This window comes from Pyxicephalus adspersus, chromosome 10 (genome assembly GCF_032062135.1).
Source record: "Pyxicephalus adspersus chromosome 10, UCB_Pads_2.0, whole genome shotgun sequence".
In the NCBI taxonomy this organism is placed as follows: domain Eukaryota; kingdom Metazoa; phylum Chordata; class Amphibia; order Anura; family Pyxicephalidae; genus Pyxicephalus; species Pyxicephalus adspersus.
The window spans coordinates 55,815,911-55,838,208 of record NC_092867.1 but is presented as its reverse complement, the minus strand read 5'-3'; the positions used below and the strand labels follow the sequence as shown (position 1 = coordinate 55,838,208).

The 22,298-nt window shown below is 39.0% G+C and overlaps 2 protein-coding genes across 2 annotated transcripts; one reads left to right on the top strand and one right to left on the bottom strand.

Moving 5' to 3' along the window:
• Position 1: 1 nt before the first annotated feature.
• On the bottom strand, positions 2-10,282 carry LOC140339323 (uncharacterized). The gene is made up of 5 exons (XM_072423961.1): positions 10,186-10,282; positions 8,969-9,127; positions 8,272-8,388; positions 7,685-7,808; positions 2-4,577 (listed from the first exon to the last, which is right to left on the bottom strand). The coding sequence occupies exons 1-5, from the start codon at positions 10,270-10,272 to the stop codon at positions 3,031-3,033; spliced, it is 2,034 nt and encodes a 677-aa protein (XP_072280062.1). The 5' UTR covers positions 10,273-10,282; the 3' UTR covers positions 2-3,030.
• Positions 10,283-11,066: 784 nt separating this feature from the next.
• Positions 11,067-21,576, top strand: LOC140338795 (uncharacterized). Its single transcript, XM_072423091.1, has 8 exons — positions 11,067-11,200; positions 13,605-13,734; positions 16,336-16,497; positions 16,577-16,697; positions 17,331-18,106; positions 18,187-18,298; positions 18,968-19,062; positions 19,868-21,576. Exons 2-8 carry the CDS (start codon positions 13,657-13,659, stop codon positions 21,371-21,373), a joined length of 2,850 nt encoding a protein of 949 aa, XP_072279192.1. The 5' UTR covers positions 11,067-11,200; positions 13,605-13,656; the 3' UTR covers positions 21,374-21,576.
• The last annotated feature ends 722 nt before the right edge of the window (positions 21,577-22,298 follow it).

The window sequence follows — 22,298 nt, the reverse complement described above, 5'->3', positions numbered from 1 at the left end:
AAAAAAAAAAAAAAAAAAAAAAAAAAAAAAATCGATAGGGCTGCTGCCGGCTAAAAGTTATCTTTTTTTCTGTACAGTGACTCCTTGGTTTGTGTTAGAGCTTCAAGAGCTACAGAACTGCTTTACACTGAAAAATGTTTCCTGAAACTACAATTTGCATCCAGTGTGGTCTTTGTTCCTCCTCCTCATATTTATGGTACCTAAACATTACCACCCATAATAAGACTGTCGAAGAAGTCTACAAATGTAAGTGTACTACAGTGGAGGAAGGGTGGGGACGAAACTTGAGTCATTCACTGCCTTTCCTACTTTTCTGAAAGACACCCAATTTCAGGATAATGATGACGGTAAATAAAGGTTTCAAATAATTAAACCTATGTGTTCAGTTTATTAGGTACACCTTCCTAAAACACAAGCCAAAGAATAAATCACATGGCTGCTATGTCCATGAAGGAAAGCCCTGAAAGGACAAGAGGCGCGTTGGTGTTTGTTCAAGCATCATGTAGATGATGTATAATCTAAGCAGCTTTGACCATTGGAGCCAATTGTGGTGGCCTTCAAAAACCACCACCAAGGATTATAGACTCTAAAATCTACAGCAGATGATGGAAAAATCAAGGAAGCCTACAGTGAGCAGAAAATCTATCCGTGAAAAGTGTTTATCAGTACTGAGAATGCAGGTCAGTTCAAGCAGAAGAAAACCACAGCAGCTCAAATAAGTAATTTTACAAGATCACCAAAGAACATACAGGTCATTGTAGCAGGAAGAGGACTGGCAACAAGGGTAAAAAAAATTAGTTCACGTAGACCAAGATTCTCACCCAGGGTTTCTCCAGAGGTTGCTAGGACCAATGATCAATTAGTGCCTTTCAGGTCAATTTAACTGACACCAATAGGATTCTGCCTAATATCCACCATGTTAGTGTACTGTGAACTGTGGATACAGTAAAGAGGGAGTTCCACAAGACTTGAAAGTTACTTTGAGGGTTCAAGGTCAAGAAAGGCTGATGTAGACAGAAAGTGTCTAAAGGTGCTGGAGAAGATCAACAGCATCCAGATGACAAAAGGTTGAAAAAACTAAACATATTATCTAAATATATAGTGTTTCTCAACCAGGGTTTGGTGGAACCGTATTGTTCCTCCAGAGGTTCCTAGGGTTCTTTGAGGAAGGCGCAGTTTGTGCCAATTATCTTTTTGGCAATCTGTAAGGGTGACATTCTTCCCAATAGCTAGCAATGTAGGAGGCATTTTATTACTGCCCACCACACCAATGTAGTGTGAGGTGTGGATATAGTAATTATAGAAGGGATTCCCTAAAGACTTGAAAGTTTAGTTTAAGAGTGCCTCCATATACAAGCAGAGAGAAGAATAACTGTTCAAAATACAGAAAACTCCAAAAGTGGATTACTGCACAGATCTTTAAAAAACATACAAAGCTCCCCAAGATTCAAGTAGCTATACATGTGCCTTATGTATTTGGACAAGATTTTCTTATCACGTAGGTCAGATTTATTAGCACATAAAAATCCTACTCATTTTAAAGCTCGATATTGTACTGCACCATGTATTATGGATTACAAGATAGGTGTAACTAATAAAACATCCATGTTTGGGAAGATTAACAACAAGCTTCAGTAAATGTCAACCTATGCAGTGTAGAGACCAATCTATCCTGAGGCATGCAACCTGGAAAAAAGGTGTCCAACCTGCCCTGAACCATCCTATGTGCAAGGTGAAACTATCGAACAACTAATCAGTCACCTGGCTTGGCCTTACCCTACCCACTTCATTCCCAATAAGAAACCTTGATACTCAATTTCTTTTCCTTTTGTACATTTTATAATAAAAGGATCAGTCCACCCAAAATGTAAATGGTAATATGGCCTACTGCTCCTTGTCTTCTTAAAACTCTCAGTACCCCAATGGGGTAGTTTTACCTAATGGGATCCCAACTCTGCCTTGTATTGATGCATATTTGAAACAAGTTTGTTCTTAGAAAAAGGTTAAGCACCCCCTACTTGATTCTTCATAGGTATACATAGACCAGCATTAATGGTAACAAAGGCATCAGTGATTGAGATTGTTTCATAATCGGCTGTTTAGGCCAGTGTTTCTCAATCAGGGTTCTGTGGAGCTCTAGGGTTCCTCCAGAGGTTGCTAGGGGTTCCTTAAATTATGAGCAATTTCTGCCTCTGCAGGGAATTCAATTGACACCAATAATCTATTTGGCTATCAGTAAAGGTGACATTCTTTCTACTGACTACCTAGTAAATGTACTGTGAACTTTGAATATAGTAATTATAGAAGGGGTTCCCTGAAGACTTCAAAGTTATTTCAAGGGTTCCGCTTTTTGCAAAGGTTGAGAAAGACTGATAGAATAAGCAAGACTTAGCTAAACATATGCATGGGCTATCTGCTTCTAGCAGTCAATGATCTCTGTTTGTTATATAAGTGCACTCCAACACAGAAAGAAATCTTGATTTTATCAGCCACCAGCAGACCTTTCCTGTCAATTAATAGAAATAGAAATAATAAAAAAGTATTTAAAGTATCTGCTATTACTGTAACCCGATCTAATCACAAGAATTCTGTATCAACCTTTGTTTTCCAAAATACTACATGCTACAGTTTACAAAAAGAAATTAAAACATGAAGGGTGTAACTATGTGTGATGGTATCACTCCCACCACCATCCACTCTAACACCACCCCAAAAGCCTTCTTTCTAGGAATATCAATTTATATACCTAAGTTTATTACATTCAGTTTATTCAAATGTATGTTTTGATACATTGCTACACCTTAGAAGTTGACAGCTTAGGAACTTTACAAAAAGAACTCAACCAAGTCCCAGAGCTGGTAAGAGACTGTCAGGTGGATTATCTTCTCAACAGTTAAGTTAACCAACTTAAAAATATTTTAGGTGGACTGGCCCTTTAAGGATCTAACATATTACCTAATCTGCCAGCACTAACCTATCGTTTTGGAGGAGGACCTCTACTTTAAATTAGCTATCTCTCTGGTAAGCCACCTACACCCCCCCTGCATGGCTCAGCATATGCTTATTCAGGATATGATTGGATGCAAAAAGTTGGCCGCACTCAGGACACGGTAGGGGTCTCTGCGGAACATGAATCTTTTCGTGGCGGACCAGGTCTGACTTCTTGATGAACCTCTTGCCACAGTGGGCGCAAGAGAAAGGTTTGACTCCTGTGTGGATGCGCCTGTGCATAAAAATGTTGGAAACGCTGGTGAAACGTTTGCCACAGTCCGGGCACGCAAATGGCCTCTCCCCGGTATGTATTCGCTCGTGTCTGACCAGGTCTGGCTTCCTCGAAAAGCTTTTTCCACAATGGGAGCAGGAGAACGGCCGCTCACCCGTGTGGATGCGCTCATGGATGACAAGGTAAGAGGCACTGGCGAAACACTTGCCACACCCCGAGCATACGTGCGGTTTCCGACCCCGGCAGAGGAGTTGATGTTTGGCTAAGTTGCTGCTACTTGAGAAGGATCTATTGCAATCTGGGCAGTTGTATATTGGGGGAGTTGGGTAACTGAGCCCGTTGGTAAAGTCCTTGCTATACCCTGCGTAATCCAGCAAAGATGTCTGGTTTCGAGCCAACATCTCGGCACTTAACGAGTCCTTGCTATCATCTTCTATGCAAACATCCACAAATGCCTCCTGAGCTTGTTCTTGTGGCTCATAACCCTCCACATTGTCCTCTTCTACAGGTTCTATCTTTACCTGGGCAGCAGCAAAATTCACCTGCATATTGTTGCTGCGGCTTGCTAGTGTTCCACCTGCGGTATTTTCCTGTATATGTTTCACAGGTAGGTATATTTCTTGAAACGAGAGGCTTTCTTCTTCCCACGTAACCAACTCCTGCTTGATGCTAGTTAACTCATCTTGAGTTAGATCCGAGGGGGTAAAGACATTGCTGAACATTATGTTTTTGTGTTCCTCTCTGCTTTGTGTGGACCTGTATGGTCCTGGCCTGATCTCAGAGGCATCCAATACGTCCACGTGAGTGATACTTTCCTCTGGGGTGGAAGAAACCTCGACAATACAGTTTGATGGGTATTCAATCTCTACATGACTTAGGGCATTCTGACCCTTCTTGAGGGAGGAGACACAATTTGTTTGCCACACGCTTTGATGACCATGAACCTCAACAGTGTTCTGAACTTCGGGTGGATGAGAATGACCACTGACTGTATTGCTTTCCATCTCAATTTCAGGTTCAGGGGTCATCAGACAATCGTCGTCATCAGAGCAATTTGGTTCTTCGGCTGGTTTTGCCGTTTTTGTTATAAAACCGATTTGAGGATCCTCAGCTGTGGAACACATGACATGATTGACTTCCTTAACAGAAGTAGACTTTTCCCTGTTGTTGTCATGTTCAGTCTGTGTGTATTTGGTATATGAGGTCATGGTGATTACTGCATCTTGACCTACGTCTGATGCTTCTGAAACTTTGTCGTCATAATTCAGCTTACACAGGGCTGACCCTGGATGTTTGGTAAAGGACGCTTTGTGGGTTTTAGGGTTTTCAGTGGTGACTGTGGCTTCTGAAAAATCTGCAAAGAAATGGAAAAACATCAGGACCAATTGTATTGTAATGTAGGGTGCATCCATGGCACCGGATTCACAGGGCATTTGTTTTATTTGCATGTGTGTGTGTGTGTGTGTGTGTGGGAGGTTATGGATAAATAGAAAGAGCTTCCCATGTTACACACAAACATTGCATTGCGCAGTACTATTTTACTGAAAAACAAAAGGATTTGGCAAACAGTGCTGGTAAATGCAGCAATAGTTTAAAAGAACCTGTTCACCAATGCTGGAAGTCTGGCAAACAAAATAGGGGAGCTGGAAGCCTTAATGAGTGAATAGCATTATGAATTAGTTGGCATTGCTAAATCCTGGCTTTGTTCTTCACATGACTGGGCTGTCAATATTCCAGGTTATACTCTCTTTCGTAAAGACAGAGTCAAACGAAAAGGTGGTGGTGTCTGTCTGTCTGTGAGAACTGATCTGAAAGTGATGTAAAAGAAGAAAATGCTGATGGAACAAGCGATGAGGTTAAGGCATTATGGATGGAGTTGAATGTGGGGATGCACAGTACACAATTAATTATTGGAGTCTGCTATAGGCCCGCCAGTGCTAAGGAAGAAATAGAGAATCAACTACTAGCACAGATAGAAAAAACAGCAAAAAGTCAAAAAAGTTTTAATCATGATTAATGGCACGAACAGCAAAAGGGAGGCAATTTGTGAATTTAATACAAGATAATTTTATGGTACAGTTTATAGATGCCCCAACTAAAAATGATACTCTGCTGAACCTAGTTCTTTCTAACAATGCAGAGCTTATAACAAATATGCATATAAAAGAGAATCTGGGTAGCGGTGACCATAATATGACTTAATTTAATGTAAGCAGGAAGCAAAAACAGGTACGATAAAAACATTTAATTTTAAGAGAGCACATTTTCCATTATTAGGTGAGGCTCTCTGTGACTTGGACTGGGAGACAATATTGTCCTCAAAGAACACAGAACAGAAATGGGAATGTTTGAAGTCTCTTCTACAAAAGCACACTGAAAAATATATTCCAATGGGTAATAAGTTTAGAAGGCTAAAATTAAAATGTGGCTCACAGCTGATATTAAAAAAGCCTTAAGGAACAAGAAAAGGGCATTCCAAAAATATAAAAATGAAGGATCACCTTCGTTGTTTGAAAATATAAAGAATATAACAAAATTTGTAAAAAAGGAGATAAAATGTGCAAAACTTCAAAATGAAAGACAGATTACAAAGGAAAGTAAGGCAAACCCCCTCCCCCAAAATGTTTAAATATATTAATAGCAAAAAGATCAGATCTGAGCATGTAGGCCTCTTAATGGATGTCTCTGGGTTGGTAACTGGGGATAAAGAAAAGGCGGACTTACTAAACACTTTTTTTAGCTCTGTGTACACAAAGGAAAATGGCGGGGCTCAAGTCCAAATTCATAACAGCAATTTCACTGCCTTAAACTGTTCACAATGGCTCAAAATTGATATGATTGAGAAACAGTTGGGCAAAATTAAGGTCGACAAAGCACCAGGATCCGATGGATTACATCCACCTGTCCTCAAAACGCTGGGCTCAGTTATTTCAAAGCCATTATTTCTAATTTATAGAGACTCTTTAGTCACTGGCATTGTACTGATGGATTGGCGTAAGGCCAATATGGTTCCTATCTTCAAAAAGGGAGAAAAGTCATTACCAGGTAACTACAGACCGGTTACTTTAACGTCCATAGTTAGAAAGGTCTTAGAGAGTATGATAAAGAACCACATAGAGGAGTTTCTGCTAGAAAATAATATTACAAGTGATAAGTCAGCATGGTTTCAAGAAAGACGTAAGTTGTCAAACAAATTTACTCTCTTTTTATGAGGAAGTAAGTAAACCGGTAGACAGTGGAATAGCAGTTGATATAGTGTACTTGGACTTTGCTAAAGCTTTTGACACTGTACCCCACAGACGGTTAATATGCAAGTTAGTGTCAAAAAAATTAGAAAAGGCCGCATCCAGAGAGTAGTAATTAATAGTAGTAGTAGTAGTAATTAATGATTCATACTCTGGATGGTCAAAGGTTATTAGTGGTGTACCCCAGGGTTCAGTGTTGGGACCTTTACTGTTTAACATCTTTATAAATGATATAGAGTTTGGGATTAAAAGTACCATTTTCTGTGTTTGTAGATGACACCAAACTATGTAATGGAATTAAGTCCATACAGGATGTCTATAATCTACAAGCAGACCTGGATGTACTGTTTGATTGGGCAGCCAAGTGGCAAATGACATTTAATATAGATAAATGTAAAGGTATGCACTTGGGGGGTAACAACATGCATGCTTCATACTGTCTAGGGGGAATACATTTGGGGGAGTCAGAAATGGAAAAGGATCTGGGGGTTCTGTAGATCATAGACTTAACAACAGCATGCAATGCCAAGCTAAAGCTAGTAAAGTACTTTGTTGTAATAAAAGAGGAATAGACTGTAGAGATGGAGACATAATCCTGCCCCTGTACAAAGCATTGGTCAGACCACATCTGGAATATGCAGTCCAGTTTTGGGCACCAGTTCACAAAAGGGACATTGTGGATTTGGAGAGAGTGCAGAGAAAGGCATCTAAACTATATAAAAGGAATGGAGGAGCTTGGCTATGAGGAACAATTAGCCCCGGATAAGGAAGGGATTCCTCACTGTAAGGTCTGTGAAAATGTGGAACTGGCTCCCTCAGGAAGTAGTTTCAGCAACTGCTATAGATTACTTTAAGAAAAAGCTGGATTCTTTTCTAGAAGCACATAATATAACTGGGTATTAAGGGTTTAAAGTAAAGATAACAGGGACTGTTGATCCAGGAACATCTGATTGCCTCACAGAATCAGGAAGGAATTTTTTTCCCCTGTTGAAGCAAATCATATCAAGGTTTTTTTTGCCTTTCTCTGGACCAACTGTGTCTTATAGGGTTTTATATCTGGGATATGTTTATTTCCCTACTGGTGGAACTTGATGGACATATGTCTTTCTTTCAACCTAACCTACTATCTAACTAAGCCAAGCTCTTTTCTTTCAGGCTCTTTATTTCTGATTGAACATTTGCACCATGCAAAGGGAGGGGGACTGCAGAGACTTACCTTGGGAGGTAAAGGGCTTTGGATTCTCCATCATGACATCCTTGTAGAGATCCTTGTGTCCTTCTATATACTCCCACTCCTCCATGGAGAAATAGACAGTGACATCCTGACATCTTAAAGGAACCTGACACACACAAAAATACAATCATTATATAGAGTTATGACTATAAACCTCAGCTCTGGACTTTGCCCAAAACCCTCCAGTGTTGCTCCCTGCCCTCATTGGAGCCCTCCCTCCAGCCCAGCTTATTTTCTGGTTGGAGCATCCTTCCATCCAGCCTGATTGTCCCAGCCCCTGGCCCTTTCATTTAATGGAGGAATGCTTTTTGCATACCTTCCTTCACTAGCCAACCTCCTGCTTGCATCAGGGCTGAGGGCTCTTTCCCATGGCCTCCAATGTTTTGCAATGACACCCAGAACTGCTCCCCATATTTCACATATATGTGACCTTACAAGTGACTAAAAAAAAAAAAAAAAAAAAAAAAAACACCTTTCTCACATGCGGTTTCATCTCCTTGTGTGAGCTTGAAGCTGCTGCTTGCCATACATATCCCTTATAATACCCCATAATTCTGTGCACCACTTACTTCACCTGTCAGCAGCCTAATGATCTTATTGGTGACTTCTAATATTTTCTTTGAGTTGATCTTGAATGATTGTCCTGAGAAGCTAGTGTGGCTGCTGGGTGTCACAATTGTGTAACCCTAGAGAAACAATATTTTATTGTTATATATTGTTTACTAGAAAGAAAAGCAATTAGGATCTTAGAACAGTGTTTTTCAACCAGGGTTCTTCTAGAGATTGCTAAGGGTTCCTTGAGCAATAGGCAGTTTGTGCCTCCCAGGTCAGTATAAGTGACACCAATGATCTTCTGGCTGTTTGTAAGGATGACATTAATCCCACTGCCCAACACACTAATGCACTGTGAGCTTTGGATAAAGTAGGGGTTCCGTGAAGACCTGAAAGTTATTTTTTTTATTTTAGTTTTCAATAAATGGGGACATTTCTTACAACTGTCAATAGAAATATTGCATGGATACCAATAACATCATGTGACCCTCTAAGATTAGTTCTTTTCTCCCTGGTCAGGTCTGCATTTTATTCATAGGGATAATGCCATGTGACTAAGTATATTCATCACCTTTAGGGTCAGCTATTTGTTTTATTATTATAGAGTGATGTTGTATACCCGTTCCAACATATTTATCACCTCCCTGGTCAGCTCTTTGTTTAATATATATTTAAAATAATGATGTGATGTGACCCTTCCAGAATCCTCCTCACCTCTCCAGTCAACAGGTAGATGATCTCCAAGGTGAGGCTTAATATCCTCTCGGTCACGTGATTCTTGTCCATTGTAAGTGAATATTTAGGCAACTCTGTGATGGTCCAATTGTTCTCTTGGTGCGGCAGAGGAATGTCTTGCTGATGGGTGACAAAAACCTAAATTGTGACAATGACATTCCACTTAATAAAATCAAACTTCATTTTATTAATATGAGCATATGCTGAAAGTATTTATAGCACATATTAACCTAAAACAATTGTTATGTTAGTTATAGTAAGAGCTATTGCCCTGCTTTTCCTGATTCAAACGGGATCCTCAGCTCTGAAGATGATACTTTGATCAGCAGTGGAACCTCGTCAACAAGTGACAACTACGACAAGGACAGAAGCAGTGTCCATAACTGGGTTTCCGTTCGGGGAGAACAGCACTGGCTGTCCATATACAAATAGGGACCTGTATGTAATTGTTTTGCTAAAAATAAATGCATGTGAATGTGATGCACTGCACTACACACAGGGGTGCTGTTGTGCACCCTAAATACTAGATAAATATACTTATGTATAAGTAACATTGTCACCCAGGAAATGGTTTGTTCCTTTATTATGGCTACACGTCAAATCCAGTAGCCCCTAGTGGGAGGGACCAGAGCCTAAAGCAAATAGGCATCAAAAGAGGATGGCCAGTCCTGTTCTTAGATGACAATGCCACTTGTATTTAAGTGTGGTAAGCGTGCGCGGTCACTCACAAAAGAAAAACACAGTCCCACGTATCTAAGGACCGGTAAGTAGTCATTTTTGTTCCCGGGTTTCAATATTTTCTAAAGGATCAGTGCCTCCAAAATGGTTTTTGCAACTTTATCCCCTCTTAACAGTTCTTTTGTCTCACAGGGGCCATATTGGTGATATCCTAGTCCTTGGGGCCCTCAAATCTCCCTACATTTCGAAGGTTTCAGTGTAAACAGGAAGTCCAATAGATATATAACTGATGACCCCAACCAGCCCTAAAACTCAAATATGACTTATCCATGGGCAGAACCTTGAATAGCTGTATGTGCACATGTACAGAAAAACAGAGCAGTTGTCTATACTGAGCCATGAAATGTTGTATTGTCAGATTGCACTTCCTGGTTACAGTTTGTATTACAGACTCGGCTTAGACTTTCCACGTGCAGAAATACCTGGCATATCGGAAAAAGGAACAAAACAATGCTTACCTTCCAAGCATGAATCAGATAATAGACACAGCATATATAGGAAACACAAGCACCTCCATAACAGTGCAAGCAATCACCCTTAAACATGCAACCCGGAAGGGATATTACTTCACTAAAGGATTCTGGGAGTTGTGGTATATCGGCTTACTTTTACCAATACCCAAAAGAGACAAAACATCGCAATTCACTTACTACAGAGATAAATAACACATAAACACTCGATATTACATCGGTCAAAATTGTATAATCTTTTCGTTTCATACGTTATTACATGGTTTTGACAAAGTTGTCCTTACAGGAGGAGCCATTTTTATGTGGATCATTTACGTTTATTTAAGACAAAGTTGTCTTACAGGAGGAGCCATTTTTATGTGGATCATTTACGTTTATTTAAAAGCAATGTTGTCTTCAACAAAATGGCACCCCCATAAACCTAACATACCACGGATGGAGACATTTTTTTTTAAACCTTTAATGTAATGGGGTATCATTCATCTTTCTGTTTATCAAATTGGGTCAAAACTTATTTTTAGTTTTCTGCTGTCTTTCTTTTTATAATATATAAATTTGGATTGCAGATTTAGCTATTCTTTACCATTTTGATATTCTCACCCGCATACCTCAATTACTTCATGTAAGCCGAAAAACGCAGAGTGGTCTTCCCAAAAATGGCGCCGGTTCTCCATCAGTATAGACACATAACAACAAGAGGTTTTCCTTCTCCCTCCACAAGGATTACAATGTGCTCCTCCGTGTGAGCAGGGGAGAGAATAGTCTTCTAGAAAATGGCTCAATAGGAGCTTGGCTGGGAATGGAAATCCCTTCTGGTTAGTATACCAAACATTGGCCTCTAGCGTTGGTTGACGGCCGTCAATGAGAAGGAGGCCTGGGACGCAGACAGGAAGTTTATTCTTAACCAATATCCGGTGTGTAAGTTATGTCAAAGCAGGAGCTGTCCCACTGCTGGCTTCAATGTCTTCTTCTTTTACCTGAGGCTCGGAAACATTGTATGTAGGTGAGAAGTGGAGCAACAGCTGCCATGTATAGTGGCTGAGCCTGTGTGTACTTATTAGCTGGACTCATGGCTGCCAGGAATATTAAATGCTCATTGTGTCAGGCCAGTGATCAACATCCCTGTACAAGGATAATTTATGGGGAGGGGGAAGGATACATTTAATATATTGTGTGTCCACATAGATCTGATCTTATATGGTCTGATTGCTGTTTTATGTAAATATTATACAAGTTGAGAAACAACAGCAATATAAACAATATTATACATATATAGTTTTTATACGTTTATATTAAATTTATTATAATATACAGATAGTAGATTGAATAAGTTTGTAACCTTATCTGGAATAATACTGTATATCACAAAACAAGATCACAGATTTTGTGGGTTGAATTTTTGTCATTGATACCCATGCCACTTTATAGCCAATTCTATCTTAGAATTGTTGATTTAAACCAGCTCAAAAAGCTGAATTATGCCTTCTGTAAGTAAACTTATTTCTTCTTCTTTTCCTCCTTGTCATTGTTTTCATCGTCTTTGTCAGTCTTCTATATGGCTGTCATGCCCTCTTCTCATTGTTATGTTTTCTGCCTACTTCCCCTTAGTTATCTCATTTTTCACCTTCTCATCTTCTGTTGACACGTCTTTTGCCTTCTTCTCTTACTGTGATTTCTACTTCTTTTGTTGACTTTTCTTCTTCCTTCTAAATTGACATGTTGTCTGCTTTCCTCATCTTAGTAGGCACAAATTTTACCTTATCCTCATCTAATGACATCTCTTCCACATTTGTTTCCAAAGCCATCATGCCAACATGTCACTTCTATATTCTTCTCAAAAGTTGCCATGTCTTTTATGCCTTTTTCTCAATAGTTGACACCTCTTTCACCTTCTAACCCTGGAGTGCCCAACAGGTGGATCATGACCTAGCGGTAGATCGCAAAGGCAACACAAGTAGATCGCAGGGCCCTGCCTTTCAAAATAAACTCCACCGCGCACAGGCGTTATTAAGTCCAAGTTTTTATTATTGGTAGATTATGTCGTGGTCATTTTAAAAGTAGCTCACAAGCCAAAAAAGTGTGGGCACCCCTGTTCCAACCCTTCCTTGACATATCTTTTGACTACTTCTCCTTAGTTGACATGTCTTCCACCTCCTTCTCCTTAGTGAACTCATATTTAATTCAATCTACTCTGTTGTGGTCATGTCTTCTGCCTTCTCCTCCTAATTTGTTATTCTGTGTTTTCATTGTCATTTCTTCCGTGTTCTGTTCCCTGGTTTTCTTTTTTTTTTTTTAGTTCCTGAGGACGACAGTTGTATTTTAAAAATTTTAGGAATTGTTTCCTTTTTTTTCGGTTTGTTAGGATAGTTTTGTATGTATGCTGGGTATACACCTTTGGGGTGTACTGGTATAAAATGAGCTAATTACCCACACATTATTGGATATTTAGAAGGTTATTATCATTATAAACGGCCATACTTACGGCCACTTACGACGATTTGTCTTCCCCCTTCTTCTTACTTGACATGTCTTCTGCCTTTTCTTCAAATTACTTTTCTTCCTTCTTCTCCTACTTAGTAGACATGTCTTTCAACCTCTTCCCCTTGACCTGACACGTCTTTGGATTTCTTCCCCTTGGTTGACGCGTCTTTGGACTTCTTCCCCTTGGTTGACGCGTCTTTGGACTTCTTCCCCTTGGTTGACGCGTCTTTGGACTTCTTCCCCTATATAAATCCTGTTTAATAATAATAATAATAATAATAAAAGCGTCTTTCCACTTCTTTTTCGTTAACCTGTCATTTGTCTTCACCCACTTAGTTGAAATGTCTTCTCCCTAGACTACCTAATCCTCCTTCGTTGATATGTCTTGCACCTTCTTCTCCAAAGTTGCCATGTCTTTTATGCCTTTTTCTCAATAGTTGACATGTCTTTCACCTTCTTCCCTTTACTTGACATATCTTTTGACTACTTCTTCTTAGTTGACATATCTTCCATCTCCTTACTGAACTCATCTTTTATTCAATCTACTCTGTTATGGTCATGTCTTCTGCCTCCTCCTAATTTGTTATCCTGTGTTTTCATTGTCATTTCTTCCATGTTCTATTCCCTGGTTTTCTTGTTTTTTTAGTTCCTAAGGGCGGCAGTTGTAATTTATAGAATTTTAGGAATTGTTTGCCTATTTTCGGTTTGTTAGTTTGGATAGTTTTGTATGTATGTTAGGTATACATCTTTGGGGTGTACTGGTATAAAATGAGCTAATTACCCACACATTATTGGATATTTACAAGGTTATTATCATTATATTTAGTTCAGAAGTACCTAAGTGAGTAGACCACTAGTTTGATAAGTCATTACTTTTCCTTGTTACTCAAAATCTATACTGTGTTTATCGCTTTGGTTGTTCGTAGCTATCCTATTGAGGTTGTTTCAAGTTATTCTTGCTTTCTGGAATCCCTGAGGATGGACAAGAGCAGAGATCATGTGTCTAAGAAGATTTTGAAACTCACGCTGAAGATTATCTACCTGTTGACTGGAGAGGTGAGAAGTCTTCTAGGGGTTTCACATAACATTATTTTTTATCTCTATTATAAAATTGACAGTACTGACCTGATAAAATGGTGGTGGGGGGGTTGGGGGGAGTTTATGGGAGTAACCTGACAACAGTTACTAAAGGTGTCATATGACATCACTCAATTACCTTTTTTTTTTTTTTCCATATAATGAAATGTATCTTTCCAGTCTAGGAACTAATGGGAGTGAATTATGTAGATTTCGGGCAGACATGCTAACACTCTTAGATTACACAACTTAAAAAATGTTTCAGTATATTTAGTGTATTTCAGGTCTGTTGAATCCAGAAATTACATCAATTTCATTGAATTGGCTCTAGTTCTTGTAATACAGGAATTGGAATAGATGATTTTACCTACAACAAATGTTAATACAGCCTAATATTATCAATCTTTATTTACACCAATGATTTTCATTTTTTATATTAAATGTAGCATTATTTTCATGAAATTTTCATTTGCCTTTTTTTATTCATACATTTTCTTTTTTTACAGAAATATGAGTTCTTCAAGAAGAAGTTGTTTAAATGACCCTAATGTATTTTGCTACGTTTGTGGTGAAAATTCTCAGCAAAAACAGAGAAACATTAAATAATTTATGAAATAAGCATATCTTACATATTTTGGTATTAAACTGGGGCACAAAGATAAGTATTGAGCTCCCCGTATGGTATGCAAAACTTGTGTAGAGTGTCTACGTCAGTGGAAAAATGGAAAACAGAAAAGTTTAAAACTTGGTGTACCTATGTTATGGCGGGAGCCCAAAAATCATCATAATGATTGTTATTTTTGTGCTGTAAATGTAAAAGGTTTCAATCGTTACAAGAAAGACAAGTGAGACTACCCTGATTTGGAATTAGCCAGACGACCTGTGCCACATGGTGCTGATGTTCCCATACCAGTGTTCAGTACACTCCTTTATATTCCTGTATCCGACATAGAGGATATACAGGGTTTGGAGTGTAATCCAGGAGTTAAAAGTAGAAGTGAATATGTATAATATAGGACGTTTTTCATCAAACCAGCAGTTCTCTCAAGAAGAGCTCAATGATTTATTAATGTGACCTAAGGCTGTCAAAACAAGCATCTGAACTTTTACCATCCAGGCGAAAAGAAAAGAACTGTCTGAGACCGGAAGTTAAAATACCGGTTTATGAGACAAGAGAAATGACACTCCTACCATATTTCAGTGAAGATGGAGGCTTTTGTACTGTTGTAACATCCCAGGACTACTAGCCCATATGGGAGTACCAGAATACCAAGCAGAAGACTGGCGGCTTTTCATTGAAAGTTCAACTGGAAGTTTGAAATCTGTTTTACTGCATAATGGCAACTGCTCTGCATCAACTCCAATTGGTCACTCAAAAAAACGTAAAAAAGAATATGAAAATGACAAAATAGTCTTACAAAAGCTTTGCTATCAACAATATGTGCATATGTGCTGATTTAAGAATGGTGAACTTCCTACTTGAACAGCAAAGTGGATACACAAAGTACCCATGCTTCATCTGCTTGTGGTATAGTAGAGCAAAGCAGGATCACTGGAAAAAAAAGTGACATGGCCTCCAAGGGAAAACATGAAAAAGGGTGCAGCGAACATCATTAACGAGCAAATGGTTGACAAAGAAAAAATCATTCTCCCTCCACTACACATAAAGTTGGGATTAATGAAGCAATTTGTTAGAGCTTTGGACAAGGACGGTGATTGCTTCAAATACATTTGTAGATTCTTCCCTGGATTGAGTACTGAAAAATTAAAAGCAAGAATCTTTGATGGACCCCAGATTCGGAAACTGGCATGGGTATGTCATGGTTGTCAAGAACTTCTTGTTTAATCATAAAGCACAAAATTATGAAGAACTGGTACAAAACTTGCTCTTAAACTTTAAAAATTTGGGTGCTACTATGAGCCCAAAGGTACACAATTTCCATAAAACCTTTGTGATTTTAGTGAAGAACAAAGGGAGAGGTTCCATCAAGATATAAATGTGATGGAAGAAAGGTATCAGGGCAGATGGGATGGACACATGATGGCAGACTACTGCTGGAGCCTTGAACGTGATTGTCCTGAACTTCAGCATAAAAAGAAATCGTAGAAATAGAGTTTTTCAATGACTTCTTTGTGAGTAGGTCTGTAAATGTACTGAATATGGAATATATTGACATTAAGTATTTCGAAAATTTTAGTCTATATACGTAGGCATATCTAGTTTAATTTTGTTAATTTTCATGTTTCATTAGTTTTCTATGAGGTTATTGTTGAGGTCCTTATTTCAAAAACTAGAGCAAGTCTAGCAAAACCAATACCATATTTGGAATCTTGATCAAACTTGACCTAAAATCACTTTTATCTGTTTGTTGACCAGTGTTACAAAAGACAGAACAACCAAAATAGAACCAAAGCAGCAGAAATAGCATCAAATGGTTCTATGATATGTCATTTAGTTAGGCATAGTTGACCAATATTTCACCGTATTATTTCTGCTCTTTTGTACAATTTAAAGGTTGAATTATATGAGCCAACCCTCCTTAATATAGGCATTGTGTCTATATACTCCCCATTATTTAGGACTATGGGCCTATCAAGGAACAATGTGTTTGCAGCACACCTCAGAACAAAAGCCAGAGCCCCATTATGAAGCCTCCACCTTCCTCCCTCATTCCTGATAGAAGCAATGATCAGAAGATCCTAAAGGTTACCAACAAGATCATTGAGCTGCTGACTGGAGAGGTAAGTAGTGCCAGGATATATAGGACATTATCCATTAACAGGAATGTCTGGATGGTGACTGTATCATTGTGTGTGTCAGGTTTCTGTAAGGTGTCAGGATGTCACTGTCTATTTCTCCATGGAGGAATGGGAGTATTTAGAAGAACACAAGGATCTCTTTGAGAACATTATGGACGATCAACAGTCCGTCGCCCCTCTAGGTAGGAAAAATTTTGATTTTACTTTACAGAAGTTATAATATGCAAGACATATTACTGTGTTGTTTATGGCCCTGTACCTAAATTGACCTGTCAAAAACACATGGAATAATACCAACTTTTGCTACCATATTGCAAGAAGTATGTGGAGATCCTTTAAATTATTGTGTTCATGGGTTTTCAATGCATGATAATACATCTTGCAAAGTTATTTTAGACAATTGTGCACTTCAAACACTATACCACCAGTTATGGGAAGTCTTGTTATTGCTCCAGCGTAATTATACCCTTGTGAGCAAAGCTACTTCCATAAATTCATGGTTTGATGAATTTGGTGTGGTGGAACTTTAGTTGTCTGCATAAAGTATTCACCTCAACCCTACTACATACGCATTTTGAGCCAGGTCCTCCTATTCAAAATCAGTACCCAATTGAATAGGCTTAAAAGTTTAAAAGACTCATTCCAAAATCTTGTAGAAACCCCTCCTAGAAGAGGAGAGGCTTTAAAAGTTGCAAGGGGAATGAAATATAATTTAAAGGTATAGATGTCCTCAAATGTTTGACCACATGGGTGTGTATATTATGTATATCTCTGAACTCATAGGTAGGGAGCTTAACCACATGTTTTTCTTACAGGGGAATCTAGCACTTGCAATACACCAGAAAAATGTCCTAGTCCTATCTATGCACATTGTTTGGAGAACGTTGTTGATGTATCACAACACACCGAAGGGGAAAATAGCAGTATTACTCAGGATCCTAAAGAGATAGAAGACCAAGGATCAATAAATGAGGAGCTTGGTGTCTCCATGGACTGTAGAAAGGAAAAAGATCATCCCCTAAAGAGTTTAAAACAGGATGCTGGCCATATCTCTAAAGATTCTAGACAGGATGTTGGCCACCTCCCAAACGATAAACAGGAGGTTGACCAAATCCAAAAAGACTGCAGACAGGAAATTGATCTAATCCGAAAAATTTGTAGGCAAGAAGTTGAGACCATCTTAAAGGATTGCAAGCGAGAAATTGAACGTATCCAAAAAGACTGCAGACAGGAGATCAACTGCATCCCTAGAGATTGTACACAGGAGGCTGGCCACACCTTCAAAGATGGTAAACAGGAAGTCGAGTTTATCCCTAGAGACTGTAAACAGGAAATTTTCAGTATCTCCAAGGACTGCCGACAGGAACCCGAACGTCCCTTGGTGGATTGTAAATTGGAAGTTGACGCGGTTTTAAAGGACTGTAAACAGGAGGTTGACCAAATTACAAAAGACTGTAGGCAGGAGGGTAACTCTATGCCAAAAGACTGCAAATTGGAAGCTGAGCGTAACTTGAAGGATTGCAGATGGAGCACCGGCCTTGCCCAAAATGACTGGGATCATGAAGACGAAGACGTCCAGCAGTATTATGAGGTAGATTTTTTCTTAAGGATCAGTGAGTTTTGGAAAAACCTTACTTTCATTTTTTCATTGTTTCATCTTTTCCCCTATAGGAAGAACAAATGAAAAGTGTAAAAATTGAGATCTTATCGGATGATGAGTGGGATGATGAAGAATGGGATGATGCATATAAAGAAGGAGAAAGTCCTATATATATTAACACAGGTAAAAATAATAGTTTAATACCTGGTTACCCGCAGTCTTTAGATTATAATTCTCAGGATTGGTTTCTCATGGTAAAAGAACATTTAAGGTCCATCTGAATGATTTGACTCATTCAGTTAGTAAAAAGTGTGGTGGAGCTAGGTGTGGCCAGACATAAAAATTAGATGTGACAATGCTAACATCCTTGCCTTTGGATTTTGCAGTATTTCCAGTGGCAACATATGTACTTTTGTCCTGATAGGCTCCATTCAAGCCAATATTTAGGCACTGAGAAAAATACAGTGTTTCGCACAGACTTTTGTCATAGTTGATCTTCTCATGGGCTTTACTTTCCCATCAGGCTTCTCACTGATACTCAAAGTTATCTCTGGTCATAGAAGGCTCTCTTGATTTTTCTCACTGGTGACCAGAGCCTGCTGCTGAGCCAGGCTTCTCACTAATACTCCATGGCAGGTGCCCCACCTGTTCTCCTGACATTTATACCTCCTTAAGCCCTCACCTAACTAGGGTGCAAATCCCCATGGTTGGGCACAGGAAAAATATCTTTCACTAATGATTGGTTTCCTTCTCTACAAGGAATGGGGCGACCACGAGGAGAGGGTGAGACATGTTTAGGATATATTATGTTATATACATTACTTCAGTCACTTGTTTGTATTCATCCTACAGATGGATCAAGTGGTGGGAATACTCCAGAAAAATGTCCCCAAAATCTGTTTATTGATTGCAGGGAAGAAGATCATGAATCATCTCCAGATTTTCAGGTATATGCATTAAAGTATATCTAAAGACACATTTTGCTTTTGGATGGAATAGGAAAAAGCTTAAACATTTTATTTTTTCAATCAGTATACAATTCAAGAGCTTGACTTTGCCCTGTAGTCAAAACAGAAGATGAGAGGAGATATTTCCAAAGTATTAGAAATCCTTTAATAGACAGTTGTCACAAGTATCTACATTGGAAGTGTGTCTCCTTCATTTATGTTCCAGTAACTACTCAGAATTTTGGCTTTAACATTACCTTCTCCTGTTTTCTGTGTTCACGCTACTGTATAAAAGACAGTCTGAAAGTAAACAGCTTTTGCCAAAGGATTTGTAATGTTACCCAGCTAGCACGTACATTTACAGAGTTACACAGCTCTGTTACAGTACAGCCAGTTTAGTGACCTGAATGTTTCCTGCTACAGTTAAGCAATACAGCCTGATCACCTCCATTCCCCTGCTCTGGGATTGGACTTTGAAGAACCAACAACAGATTTATAACATTGTGTCAACCATTATGTCGGTATGTTTCCTAGTTCTCTTCTTTCCTTTCCTATATATGTTTTTTTTTCATAGAGTTTTGCAAATGGCTGATAGGATGGCGATTTTTTTTTTTCATGATACATTAAATATATCTCTGCAATAAATGTTTGTGTCAATGTTTGGAAAGCAATGGAGAGGGGGGAGTAACTAGTATGGTCAGAGATGGACTTTATGCAGACACTGACAAGAAATCTCTTTACTGGGTGGTTTTTAAAATGTATTTTCCTGTTTGCACACAATGTTTTTTTTTTTTCCTACCCTCAGCGCCTTGCTCGGCCTCAGGAAAAAGCAAGCTCTTCGCTATGTAAAAGCAATTCTAAGATTATACCAAAAAGTCAGCCCGATAATGGAACAACTTCCACTTCAACACTAAACAATAACATGGTGAAAAGATGCTCTATGGCCCAGAGGACATTCTCTCCTGGTCAGATGGAATTAATGACTCACTTTGGATTACCATCTTCTCAAGAGCACGCACAAATGTTACACCACCACCAACAGCAGCAGCAAAAAAATATCAACACTGCCCGTAAAACTACCTCAGACATTCAAACGCTGCAGAATTTTTTGAGTGAAATGAATGAAAATCGTAAAATCGAAGAAATACCTCATACCGAGCTTGACACGCTGCTCTCAAAATTTCTTCTCGTGGTGAAAAGGAAGGACGGCAACGAGTACGAGCCACACACCCTCCGCTGCATGGTGGGAAGTATTGATCGGTACTTAAAAGAACACAACTATATGCACACAATTGTATATGGAAACAGCAAGGACTTCCCATTGACCAAGCAGTCGCTCAATGCCAAAATCAAATTTTTGAAAAAGATTGCAGAAAGCAATCCACCAATTAGACAGGAGGCTTTGACTGACAACGACATTGAAAACCTCTATAAGAGCGGCACTCTGTCAATAGAGAATCCGACTAGCTTGCTTAACTTGGTGTTCTTCAACAACGGGATACATTTTGCACTTCGAACGAAAGAACAGTATAACCTCCAATGGGGCGACATCAAACTGAAAGTTGACCCACGTGGAAACCAGTATTTGGAGTACACTGATCGCCAGATGGAGGTGGTGGAAAATCGCAAAAATATAAGACAAGTAAAGCCAAGGATGTATGCAACCCCTCATGCACCAGACAGGGATCCGGTGACAGCATTCCTAAAATACAGGAGCTTTAGGCCCGGAGCCATGATGGCACCAGATGCCCCTTTTTATTTGGCACCCAACATCAACTATAACCCTGCATTCTCAGAGTGGTATCGTTCCACAAAAATAGGAATCCAAAAAATTCGAGCCATGATGACAACAATGAAAATCCGCGCATCTCTTCCAGAATCTAAGAAAAAAGTAGGGTACATTACCAAAAAAAGATTGGTAGAAAGACTTCCACAGCACTTGTTGACAGGCCCATCAATGGGACAAGCCATACAGAACAACATGCACAGCGGCACCAACCATCCGGTTGCCACTGAGGTAGCCCAACATAAAATGGCAGCCATTATAAACAACATCCCAACATCAATGGCAAGCCAGTCGCAAGACAAGATGTTGATGTCTGTTAGCAGTTTCCACCCGCGACCTTCGACAAGCAGATACGGCGAGCCCCCTGTCCATAAAAGAACCTTCATAGACCCCGACCTAATTAAGCATCACAATGCCATCATGCAGAGGAATTCTGCACTCTTTCTCAATAGCTACTCTCAACTCATACCTGATGAACCGGCTAAGAAACGCAAAACTATCCCTTATGACTTTAAGTCAGAGTAGAGGGATGTTGTGATGGTATGCTCCAGCTGCCTTCTCAAGCAACTTTTGGAAAAGTTGCATCTTGGACTTCTGTTGGGTTTTCTATTTTTTATCCTACTCATCATTATGATTTTCTTACCTTTCACCTCAAGCTCTATTTATTCAACTTTTTATGTCATATAGTGTTTTATTTAAATGAAGTTGACTTGTTTCTACAAAAATAAGGGCTCTGGTATTTTTCTTTACATACGTTGGTAAAGACCAAGGCTGATCAATAGTCTTTACATCTGCAGATGATCGGACCACCTAAGAATTCTTTATAAAGTGGTCACTCTAGGGTCAAACACAAGAGGGAACATAACAGAGTTTCATCATTTTGTTTTTTTAGGACTTTATTTTAAGATTAGGGTGGAGCACAATACCTAAAGCTACTGGTCCTGCATTCTATTAATGATAATGATCATTTGACTTACATATCTTGTATACTTTAGGTTTTATGTGTTCCAGCCTCCCCTGATACATCCTTTTTATTCTAAAACTATGAAATTATTGGGATTAAAAAAAAATGTAATGGGCACAGTAAGTATTTAGAATGGGAAAATATTATCAGTTAACTGATATTTTACGGAATAGAATGAAATAGGTTTATTTTTTTTAGATGTCCCTTTGAGAGCTGTCATCAAAGCCCCTACCAACTTGCAGTTGTTATAAGTCAAGGCCTCTCAGGATCACTTTTGGTGTCCACTCTTCATAAATCATGCTTACAATAGCTGGCAGAAGGTTCATAGGAGCATGAAGCATTGGTTAGCATCATTTAACATGAGGTTGTGATGAGAGAATTGGTGATGTCCCACCGGTTTCTGTATCAATACACTGGGGGCAGGGCTATAGTACCTGGGACTTGTACAGCATGTCCTTAGAGCTTCAGAATAAATGACATGGAGCA

Coding starts and splice junctions, on each gene's coding strand:
- LOC140338795 (XM_072423091.1), top strand. CDS start 13,657: ATGGACAAGAGCAGAGATCATGTGTCTAAGAAGATTTTGAAACTCACG. Junction 13,735..16,335: donor TCTACCTGTTGACTGGAGAG/GTGAGAAGTCTT, acceptor CCCATTATTTAG/GACTATGGGCCTATCAAGGA. Junction 19,063..19,867: donor AATCATCTCCAGATTTTCAG/GTATATGCATTA, acceptor TCCTACCCTCAG/CGCCTTGCTCGGCCTCAGGA.
- LOC140339323 (XM_072423961.1), bottom strand. CDS start 10,272: ATGTTTAAGGGTGATTGCTTGCACTGTTATGGAGGTGCTTGTGTTTCC. Junction 8,389..8,968: donor TCTACCTGTTGACTGGAGAG/GTGAGGAGGATT, acceptor TTGTTTCTCTAG/GGTTACACAATTGTGACACC. Junction 7,809..8,271: donor TTAGGCTGCTGACAGGTGAA/GTAAGTGGTGCA, acceptor TGTGTGTGTCAG/GTTCCTTTAAGATGTCAGGA.